Source organism: Phragmites australis, chromosome 13 (assembly GCF_958298935.1).
Source record: "Phragmites australis chromosome 13, lpPhrAust1.1, whole genome shotgun sequence".
Classification (NCBI taxonomy): Eukaryota; Viridiplantae; Streptophyta; class Magnoliopsida; order Poales; family Poaceae; genus Phragmites; species Phragmites australis.
This window is the reverse complement of record NC_084933.1, coordinates 1,300,766-1,312,278: the sequence shown is the minus strand read 5'-3', so window position 1 is coordinate 1,312,278 and position 11,513 is coordinate 1,300,766. Positions and strand designations below refer to the sequence as shown.

The window sequence follows — 11,513 nt, the reverse complement described above, 5'->3', positions numbered from 1 at the left end:
AGCTTCGATATATTCATATAGAGAGTAGTCGTTTTAATGTGCTTTACTCTTTCTGCGGGGGTGCATTGCCTAGCGAGGGCGGGCCACACCTAGACTTTTTATGCGAAGGTGCATTGCCTATGGTGGGTTAGCAACACTTCGACTTTTTCATTCTGAGTGTCTGTTCTGACTCCGTCTCGGGGCTGGCACTCTTAGCATTCATCTTATTTATGAGGACAGACACTCTTAGCCCTCGCCGAGAGGTGTGCTGTTTTTTCAAGGTCTGGCAACACTTTGGTTTTTTCTTCCCAAATGTCTATTTAGACGTCGGTGCAGTGTTGGGAATCTTAGCATCCGTCTTATTTATGATTCAAAGCATGAACAACCTTCGACCCTCATCTTTATGTAATCCGAAGTGTGAACTTCCTTCGGTGAGGGGCAGGCAATCTTAGCCCCCGTCTTTTGTAGTTGTGTGAAATAGATGCACATAGGGTGTAGTCGAAAGGTTAGTGTTTTGGCCTTTTGCTGCAGGTGTGTACCCGTCTTTAAACCGAAGGGTAAGGTGTTAGGCACACTTTGACATTCCTTACCTCAACTTTTTAGGGCTAGGCTTCGGCCCACATTATTTTGTCGATTGGTGTGCATGCTTCAAGCAAAGGCATGCATCACTTTGATGATGAATCATGCCTAAATTGCATCGAAGCATAAGCTTTCTTGGGGGTAATTTCATATAATCATGAGGGCTTACAAAGTTGACTGCCTCGTTAAAAACCTCATGCCCTGAAAAGGGGTTCCACTTTGAGGAAAAGAGTACAACACTTGTACAATGCTTGAATTCAAATGCGAAATTTAAAATTGCATAAATGTAAATTTACTACAGGTGCTTCACCCATTAATACAAAGCCCCTCTTCTAATGTCTTTGATTAGACATAATATTTGCGAAGGCTATCCACATTCTAAGTGTGCGGAATCTCTTCTCCTTTGAGAGCAACCAAGTGATATGACCCAGGCCTCTTTGAACTTTTTACCAGAAAAGGTCCATCCCACTTGTTTTGTAGCTTTCCCACAGTCAAAGCATTAGGGAGCCTTCAGAGCGCAAGGTCCCCAGATTGAACTCCTTCAAAGATACCAGCTTATCTCTCCACCTTTTTGTTTCCTCTTAGTACTTCAAAAAAATTTCAATGGCCTGCATTCTGATTTCTTCTAGTGCATCTTTTGATACTAGCTCTTTGCTCTGAGCTGCCTCAGCCGTGACATGAAACGATTTGTTTTTACATTCTTCTAGAGCCATAGCCTATTCACCGAAGAGCAAGCAAAATGGCGTGAATCCAGTTGGTCTAGTTGCCGTTGACCTGATTCACCATAGTAGCTTTGGCAACTCATCGACCCACTTTCCCTTCAGGAGGCCCTGCAGCTACCTTGTCACGCCAGCCAAGACGTTGCCATTCGCCCTCTCCACGGCTCCATTCGAATTAGGATGGTGTATCGAGGTGAAATGAATCTTGATACCCATGTCTTTGCAAAATTGCTTGAAGCCTTCGCTGTCAAACTCCATTCCATTGTCGACTGTTACTTCGCGTGGAACGCTGAAGCGATAGATGATGTTTTGCCACAAGAACTTTTGGACATTTCTTGACATGATCTTCGCCAATGGAAGTACCTCCACCCATTTGGAGAAGTACTCAAATACCACCACAGAATAGAGAAGGCTTCTTAGAGCTGCTGGCAACTATCCTATGATATCAATCCTCCACCGAGTCAAGGGTCAAGTCAGTGGGATGAGCTCTATCGCTGACGAAGGCCTGTTAGAGATCTTGGCCATGTACTAGCACTTCACGCAACTTCAGACTATGGCCTCTGCATCAGAGATGGCCTTCAGCCAATAAAGTCCTTGTATAAATGCTTCTCCGATGAGCACTCAAGTGCCGATGTGCGAGCCACACAACCCTTCATGTATTTCTCTGAGAAAGCTTTGCCCTTCTGGTTGGGATATGCACCAAAGCATCAGTGAACAAACTCCCATCTTGTACAAATATGCTCCTACAATTTTGTAGTTTCTGGTTCTTTGGTCCAGATGCTTTGCCTCTACCTGGTCTTCGAGTTCGTAATGACCCCAAAGGTAGGCCATTATGGAAGATCGTCAATCTTCTCTCTCAACTATGTTGACATGATGGGCCACCTGCTATGAGGCTTCGACCGCTGGTATATTCAAATTCTGATAAAAGATGTCTGAAGGAATTGGTAGTTGTTGTGCAGCAGCTTTTGCGAGGTCATCGGCTTCATAATTATCGTTTCTTGAGATGCTATTGACAGTGAAACCCAATAAATGTTTTTTCTATGCTTCGCACAGTTGCTCTATACTTAGCCAATTCTGCCTCCTTTGCCTGGAAGGTTGTAAACTTGGCCTACAACAATTTGGGAATCTGTCTTAACCATCACCCTTCGGGCACCAAGGGCTCGAGCCTTACAAAGGACAAGGAGGACTGCCTCATATTGTACAAAATCTTTTGTTATCCAAAAATGGACCCTTGCTGTGTATCGCATTTTAACGCCCGAAGGCGAAGATACCACTACTACTTTGCCAGCCCTTGAAGCCCCCCAAGCTCCGTCACAATATACTATCCACACTAGGTCTAATTGTACTTCTTCCTGGACTTCGGCCTATGGTGTCCAATCTGTCAAAAATTCTGCCAAGGCTTGAGACTTTATCGCCATCTGAGCAACGAAAGACAGTGTAAACGGTGCTATCTCCATTGCCCATATTCCAATTCTTCCCGTAGCTTCACAATTTTCAAACATGTCACGAGAAGGGAAAGAGGTCGGTACCGTTATCTTGTGTGCAATGAAATAATGCAAAAGCTTTCGTTAGGCCATCACTACTGCGTATGCCAGTTTTTCCATCTCAAAATAGGACCTCTTCTGTTCCACCATTGCCTCTGAGACATAATATACCGGAAACTGTTGTAGCTTTTCGTTGACTAGCATCTCCTACACAAGTATTGCACTTACCATTGAAGGGGAAGCCGCAATATACATCAACAACTCGGCCTTCAAATCTGGGCTAGTCAATGCCGTGAGCTTCATCAAGTACTTCTTTCAACTCATCAAAAGCATTCTGCTGCTCTGCGCTCCACCTAAATGGGTCAGAGCCTTTTGATACTTTTGAAGAAGGGTAGGCTTCGCTCAGCTGACCTAGTAACGAATCGGCCCAGGGCTACCAATATTCCAGCGAATCGTTGTGCCTCTTTCCTATTCAACGGAGCCCTCATATCAAGTATTCCTTGTATCTTTACCACATTTACTTCGATACCTCTTTTTGACACCAAAAAATCCTAACAACCTCCCGAAGCGGACACCAAATGCACACTTTTCTAGATTTATCTTTAAACCCACTGTTCAGAGATTTCCGAAGGTCATGCAAATGACCAACTTGTTTGGTACTCTTGATCGCCATCCAGACTTGATGGTACCCCGAGTATGCATCTACAAAGTTAGCATCTCACAGCCAGCTACAAAGTCTACTAATTGGTCAATGCATGGCAATTGGAAGTCATCCTTCCGACATGCTCTGTTCAGGTCTGTGAAATAAACACATATTCTACATTTTCCATTGTTTTTCCTAACTAACACCGGGTGGGCCAGCCATTCAGCGTGTAATGCTTCCCGAATGACCCCAACATCGAGCAAATTTTGCACCTCAGCATTCACTGTGTCTTCTCTTTCTTTTGACACCTTTTGAAGCCTTTGCTTTTTTGGCTTCTCCTTCGGATCAATATTCAGAGTGTGTTCGATGATATCTCTACTGACCCCTTGCAAATCCTTCGGCAACCATGCGAAGACATCTTCATTGTTGCGAAGGAACTCTATCATTCTTCACTCAGCTTCTTGTGGCATTTCAGCTCCTATGACCATAGCTCTATCTGGTCTATCCTGACACATCAATACTTTCTTTCTTTGGCCTTCGGGCTTAGCCTTCAGCACTCACTGTGTATGGAGTAGGTCTCTAGCTTCTAAAGGCTTTGACGATGGTTCTGTCACCACATTGACATTGCGCCGGCTCAGAGCGGTTCCTACTTTAATTCTGTGAACCATCTTTTGATCTCCCATCACCAAGATGGTGCCTCCAGGGCCATGCATTTTCATGCACAAATAATCGTGATATGGTATTGCCCCAAACTTGTTTAGCACCTCTCTTCCAAAGATTGCATTGTATGGCTACATTATATCGACAACATCAAAGACAATATCTTCTGTGTGAAAGTTTGACCCTTTGTCGAAAGAGATTGGTATCTCAATATTAGTCAAAGTGTTGATTGCTTTGCCACCGAAGCCCAGCAACGGAGATCTAGCCTGTTGTAAGTCACTTCACTACAAACCCATTGTATCGAATGCATCTACGAAGAAGATGTCTACCGAGCTGCCGCCATCTATCAGAATCTTGTGAACTACGCTTCCTGAAATGTTAGCCGCGATGATGAAGGCATTTGTATGCGGATATTCTAGGACTCTCATGTCTTCCTGTGAGAAGGTGATGGGGATGTGAGACCACTTTGAATGGATGAAGGCAAGGCTTATACTGACATGGTTAACCCTTCGGACATATTCTTTTCTTTGCCTTTTGGACTCAATTTCCTTATTAGAGCCACCAGTGATTACCAACACCACATTCATTCCACGTGTTAGTGTGTTTACTGTCCTGTTGGTTTCTGTGGGGGGAGGGGATTCGATTGTAGGTCTTGGCGGAGGGGGTGGAAGAAATGCTCGAACAGTCGCTAACTGAGCATAGGTCTGATCTGATGGAGCAAAAGGTGCTGGAACATATGGCTGCGCAAAAGCCATTTGATGCCATTGAGAAGGAAATACTGAAGGATTTGGCCTGAGAGCATGGCCCTACCCTTGTTGAAATTGCCACACGTTGCTAGGCCTATATGGCGTGACATGATGCACTACTCTTGCAGGGTTGAAGGTTTGCTTCCCTAGGCCTTCCTTCATAGCCACAGCATGTGGACAATGCTTAGTTGTATGACCAGCACCTTCGTCGTATATCTCACAATACATCGTGCTTGGGTCTCGTGGTGCCCATCCTCCTCGACCACCTCAACCTCCGTAGCCTCTACCGCTTCGTCCGTCGTGCCCCCCAGCACCCGGGGCCTCGATAACCTCTTGCAAGACATCCTTAGACCTAGATTTTATGTGGTTGATCTCTTTCTGCTTTGAAGTGTACTCGAAGGAAACACTTTTCTTCGAGTGCTTCAGCCTGTCTCTTAGTTGACCACTACTTCCTTCCATGCTGGAGGGAGAAGGCTTCGATGTTTTTAACGCCGTCATCTCGCTTTTCCTTCGCTGATGGTCTTCTTTGGACCTTACATATTCCTCCATTTTGTTGAAGAGCTCCTGGACACTTCCTTGCCTTTTGTACATTAGCTTCACTGCTAGCAGCCCTCCTCTGATGCCCTGGATAGCGGCATCGATGATTGTGTCCTCACTCAAGCCCTTCGCCTGATAGCGCACATGTACAAAATGAAACATTTAGTCTTTGAGTGGCTATGTGGGCTACTGCTTGACTACGAAAAGGTCACTGGCCGTGACTTTTTCTGCATGATTGCCTTGAAAATTGCAAAAAAGGGCATCGCACAATTGCTCCCAGAAATATATTGACTGCGGAGGTAAGGAAGAGTTCCAATATCTTGCTATTGCTTTTACTACCAACACGAAGGCCTTCATCAGTGTTGTGTCATCTCCACCAGTAGATTCAACTACTGCCTCAAAGCTCATGACAAATTCTCTTGGATCCGATTCTCCATCAAACATCACAACTCTTAGCATTTTGAAACATAAAGGCCACGGCTAGTTCTGAGAAACCCGAAGAGATCAGGGAGACCGGGTTGCTTGCACATGACTTGGGCTGAAGATCTTACGCAGCCCTCATTGTAAATGCTGACAAAGGGATCATGGTGTGTCGTGTCTTATCGCCTTCGCACTGCAGCTCATTAATTTGGACTTGCAAATGTTCCAACATTCTTCTGGCTTCATTAGCTCAGCAACGGTATTCAGCCGCTCTTTGGCTTACTATTAGGCTCTCTAGCATGTGCTTCTTTTGTGTTATTTGCCTTTCTAGGTCTTTGGCCTCTAGCCGCGTAGTTCTTTCTACTTCAATTTCTTCTTGTTCCTTGTCTTCATAGTCTTGAAAGTGTTCAAAGTCTTCATGGTCTTCGAAACGAGGGGCCTTTTCTTTAGCTGCTTGCAAAGCTTCGAAATTAGAGCGAACCCTGGCCTCTACTCTTTGCATTGAAGCATTTGCATCTTCCTGGTGAGCTGGGTCTTCATGAACTCGACCATCCTCAGTGGATAACACAGCCACATCAATTTGTTCTTCTTGGCCCTCTTTGACTGCATCAATCGAACCATTGACTGGCTCCGCCACGACTTGAGGGGTTGCCATAGCTGTGTCCCCTTGGAAGCTGCTATGTCTACTGCGTTGCTGACGTGTCGACGCCCTTTAACTTCTTTTTGGGTGGCAAGCCTTTGAAATGTGTTCGATCCTCACGGACGGTACCAACTGTTGGAAACTTGTGTAACCAGACAAGATGGTGGCCCTTTAGACTCCAAAGGGATCCGAAGGCTATGCGAGAACGTATATGATATTGGGAACTGTTCACTGATATTAATGTCGCTTGTCCCATCAGTTACAGTGATGCCCTCTTCATATGTTGTACTCAATCACTCCTAGTTACAATTTATGAGATTATCCTTCCAACTGCCACATGCTCGGCATATTTGAGGGTACTAAAGTACTTTCCTAAGTACATCTAGATCATTTACAATCTTGCCCTTCATGATCTTCGGTAGCCACCTATGGTCGTCCCTTCGACCAAGCCTTCGCCCTTTGCTCTGTCTTTGTGCTGGACTTAGTTCACCCTTCACTTTTACTTCCGCAGGTCTCCGCTCGATGACACCTTCGGCATCCCTTCAAGCGATTCCCTCGTGGTGTGGAGCGAAGCCCTTCAGCTGTGCTCGGAAGTCTCGATGAAGTCTTCACTCTTTCTAGCTGTCGGAATCGTCTCTATGGTGCATAGTCCAAAGGATTCCTGCAGCACAACAAATCCACGTTAACTGTAAGCCTTGTTAATTTGCAGCATCCATGGAGGTCTTTGACCTGATGGCCAAAGGGGTATGTGGGACCATTCCCCAACAGCAGCCCTCCACGGGCAAGGTTCCTCCTCGATGGGGTGAACTCATGAATTTGATGGTATCACCGAATGCCTCTTGCAACACGACAATCCACGGTAATTGTAAGCCTTGTTAGGTTGCGGCATCTGCGGAGGTCTTCAACCCGATGGCCAAAGGGGCCTGTGAGATCATTCCCTAACAGGACCATATTGGCCAACATCACTACTAGTCTGCTAATGGGCTCAATATTACAATCCCCTTGCCTGTCACACATGTGGATGGGATCTCTCTGTACCGCATATAGCACGCAGCATATGCCAATCAAGATGACGAAGATTTCTTCGCGCCAGAGGCACCGTTCGTCTCGGGGCTGTGGACTGTGGAGGAACATGTGTCGGTTCAACTAGCTTGTTTCCGGCCAGGCATGACTATATGGATCGAGTTAAACATGATCTGGAATAAGCTGACTAAGACTATCAGCCCATTCGGCGTCTATTTTTGACTGCCAATACACATTATAATCAAGTTCCATGACTAGTTTGAATTATTATTAAGCTACATGCATGACATAGTAGCTCCCACCATCTAAATTGTTGTGCTTAGCGGTGCGGTTTACTCTAATTTACTTGCATATTAGATAGGAGATTCGTCTAATCACTCCCTGGAGACTGGGTGAGGCTAGCGATCAGTCTGAATGCAACATAAGGCTGGTCAACAGGCACCTGTGAAGAACACATGACACAAGTAAAACGCTTCAGCTTTGGCAGCAAATCTCATATCCTCATATTTATGGGACTTCTTTCCATTAGTGACATGTATATATTGAGACTTACCATGTGTCCAGCTTCAAGGACCCAGTAGAACTGCATGTTCTTATATGATCTAACATATGCCTTGATTGGTTTGGAACAATATATGGCAGAGCCACAGTAATGCAAAGGCTGCCTTGGCTGGCTCAAGAAGTTCTTCAGACCATCCCATCTGAAACACATGACCAGGTCAGAGATTTTGAGGCCCGCACGGTCAAGTTATGGAAGCAATGGCAAAATGGGCAGATTAGGTCCCTTACTTGAGCTTGTTCACCCATTCTTCTGCGCCGATCGTCGAGCAGATCACATCCAGCTGATCACAAGACAAAATATGCTTTATTCAGTACTCAGAAAATATACTAAACTTAGAACATAAAGTGTATGCTTGTAGACTGAGGATAAAAACTCTAATATTCTAACGTTCTCTAATAATTCCCAGTATAAATCGCTGAGGAGTCACAAGTAGTATTTGCTACTCACCTGTCCGTTGTACACAGTCACATTTACACCATACGACAACAACTCATCAACCTATAGCAGAGTTGAATGTATCAAACACCACAAATTCCATCACAATAAATCTTGAATGATATATATTAGACATTCATCCAATCAGGGTAGAGCCATTTGTTTGCTTGCCTCGTTTATTGTTGGCTTCATGAAGTCGTTGGCCAGCGCATTGTATACGTCAATCGACGCCTCTTGCCAGCTGCAGTTTAAATGGAATTGAAGCATTTCAGTATGGTTTGGACAGGAAAGAAATATATCAAAATACAGTGGTTGTTGAACCTGACATAAAAGGAGATGCTCACATGAGGTCCTTGGGGATGATTTTGAGCTTTTTCTTGATAACCCCATTCATGATGCTGTAGATTGTGTTAGGGGCCGACACAGACGCCTGGCTGCTGAGGTACATCAACTGGGTGCTTCTCAGAGATGACGAGGTTGCCTGTAAGTCGTCTGCCAACACCGGGTTCATGCCGGCGTCAAGCAAGAAATTTTCCATATTCTGCAAATTAAAGAGCCAAAAACTCTAACCTCATCGAGCGGGTTCATTCATCAGGGTGAGGTGACTACAGTTAATTTTTATTACGTATTTACTATTGGACAGTCGACCGAAATCCCAAATGATTTCAGTCAACGGATAGCGGCGGCCAAGGGTTAGGGTTCCAGGGTTTGTTGGGGCCGGGTTGTTGCTGTCGGACTTAGAAAGGAGATTGGGGGAGGTAGGTAGGCACGGCGGAGGAGGCAGGCACAAGGGCGGGGCGGCGAGACGACGGTGACGCCGCTAGCCACGAGCTGCGGAGGAATTCTGGTGGGCCAACGCCGGGGCAGGGGTGTCAAGCTGAGCTTGGTTAGCGCAGCAGAGGACGGCGGGAGATGGGGGCATCAGGGCAAGATGGCAACGTCGCGATGACGCCGTTCGAAGGCTGAAGATGATGTCATGATCGTCCGATCGCGATCAGACGGCTCATGATTATCGACTGAAACCAACTAGAATTTCAATGGAGTGAAAATTAGCAGCCCCTTTTTATTATGATAAGAATCTGCAAATTCTTGTACACGTCTGCAATTTGCAGCATGCTGAAATTTTTCGCTTAGTGTAAACGGAGTCTAGCAAATCTCTGATGCAAAGTGTCGCAGTCGATTGTTAAACAGTAGTTACCACGCTGTCACTCCTGGAGTCGATCAAATCAAGAAGATCTGTCCACGTCTTGCGCGCTGCGGCGAACTGCCCCGCCAGCACCTGCTCCTTTACCATTACAGCCATTCTGAGAAAGAAAGAAAGAGAGATGAGATCAGTGTTCACGTCCGCGTGCCATTGGAGAGTTCTTCGGCCAATCAAAGCTTGTAGGTTAACTGCTGGCGCTTACTTGTTGGCGTCCCCGACAGCGTTGTCGTTCAGCCTCGACACGTCGTGCAGCAGCTGCGCGTAAGAGAGCTGCACACCTGGATGGATCCACAGTTAGGAATTCGTTGGAAAAATTGAACTGCTTGTGATCGTTGGGGGACTCCAAGAATTGATTTCCTCACCGCGAAATCGTCTGGTGAGATCCAGCTATCCCCAAGCGCAACACCTCCGAGCGTGAGGTTGAGGCTGCCGGCGTGGATGGCCCTTGCCACGGAGGCGCCGATCATGGCGGCGTGCTTGCCGCCGTAGGACTCGCCGACGAAGAACAACGGGCTGCACCGCAGAGTGGATATCTCCTTGGTGAGCGCCTTGAGGAGCTCAACGACGTCAGTGGTCGCCTGCAAGTCCGTCTTCGCCAGCGCGCTCGGGTCCTCCACGTAGCTATACCCGGCCCCCACCGGATTGTCCTGCATCCCGCCATTGACATCACAAATCATGCAGTTCACAAATAGTCGCGGCAAAGAATAAGAAACAGGGACGTGATGAAACAGAGGTATCGCTCTCGAACCACAAAGATGAGGTCGGCCATCTGCAGCCACGTAAAGTTGCGCGGCTTCAGATTGACATCCAGCGGCCCGATCTCCTGGAAGTTGCCACGCCCGACGCCAGAACCTCCCTGCAGATCAAGAATGAATAACATGACGACGATGATTAACTAATACTGGCTGAAACTTGGGTAAAATTCGGTCAAGCAGTAAGTACCGGGCCTCCCTGGAGCCAGAGGATGGTAGGCCATGGCTTCCCCGGCGACAGCACCCGCTGCGAGCTCTTGTATAACCACCAAAACAGGTGTGCCTCTGGAAATCGAAGCAGAGCAGCGAGAGAGAATTATCGCACTTACAAAAGAAAGGAAGGAAACGAATCGATCAAACTGCTAGATAGTTGCTACAGGAGCAAGGAGATCATCGTGGAGAGGGTCATCTTACTCGGCCGGACCTTCACGTAACCCCAGCGCTCCATGCCATCAGCCGTTCCGGCAGCATGTCCGTGAAGGAGAAGCTGGGCGAGGCAGAGGCAGAGCAGAGCCGCCATGGCGTGGGAACCCATTTTGCAAAGCAGAGAGTGACGAGGCAAGGCTGAAATGGGTGCGTATAAATCATCACCAAAGGAAAGCAGATCACCAAGGCAGAACAAAGCCGGTGCTAGGCTGGTTCAAATTGGGAAACCTATTCGCATGGTGCGTTGCAGCCTGTCAAATTGACAAGCACAACCAGGCCCATGGGGAAGTCACATGCACCAGCAGCCACGTCGGCTATGTTGCATGGCACGGGCACAGATTGACGTGTGGGCCAGACTAGCCAGGAACAGGAAGCGGAGGCGGAGCGAGCTGAGAGAGAGGAGGATCGGGGTCTATATATACCGAGGCCGAGATAGAGGTCGCAAATGCTGATTAGCACTCGCCCGCGAGATTTGCTGCTCATGCCTCTCGCCGACAGGCCCACTTTCCATATTTGAAAAAAAAATTCAAATATTTTTCCTCGAAACTTGTTCTGAGCAAACTTAAACTTTTTCGGAAAACTTTTTTTGGAAAACTTTTGTTGGTAACTTTTTCTGATAACTTATCTCGATAATTTTTTGAAAAACTTCTAATGAGGAAAGGTTGTGGATAGAAAACTTTCCAAAAAAGAAAAGTTGCGAGTTC

General features: G+C 46.6%; 1 protein-coding gene across 1 annotated transcript; it reads right to left on the bottom strand.

Moving 5' to 3' along the window:
* Positions 1-7,665: 7,665 nt before the first annotated feature.
* LOC133888721 (serine carboxypeptidase-like 51) lies at positions 7,666-10,920 on the bottom strand. The gene is made up of 11 exons (XM_062329060.1): positions 10,798-10,920; positions 10,574-10,668; positions 9,994-10,487; positions 9,834-9,901; positions 9,626-9,731; positions 8,772-8,968; positions 8,599-8,668; positions 8,440-8,490; positions 8,220-8,272; positions 7,984-8,131; positions 7,666-7,872 (listed from the first exon to the last, which is right to left on the bottom strand). Exons 2-11 carry the CDS (start codon positions 10,605-10,607, stop codon positions 7,801-7,803), a joined length of 1,293 nt encoding a protein of 430 aa, XP_062185044.1. The 5' UTR covers positions 10,608-10,668; positions 10,798-10,920; the 3' UTR covers positions 7,666-7,800.
* Between the last annotated feature and the right edge of the window lie 593 nt (positions 10,921-11,513).

What these genes read in the sequence shown, in the direction of transcription:
- LOC133888721 (XM_062329060.1), bottom strand. Translation starts at nt 10,607, where the DNA reads ATGGCCTACCATCCTCTGGCTCCAGGGAGGCCCG. An exon ending in GCTGTCGGGGACGCCAACAA is followed by an intron (nt 9,732 to 9,833) that starts GTAAGCGCCAGC and finishes TTTCTTTCTCAG; the next exon opens with AATGGCTGTAATGGTAAAGG. An exon ending in TCCTTGAAGCTGGACACATG is followed by an intron (nt 7,873 to 7,983) that starts GTAAGTCTCAAT and finishes TGTTCTTCACAG; the next exon opens with GTGCCTGTTGACCAGCCTTA.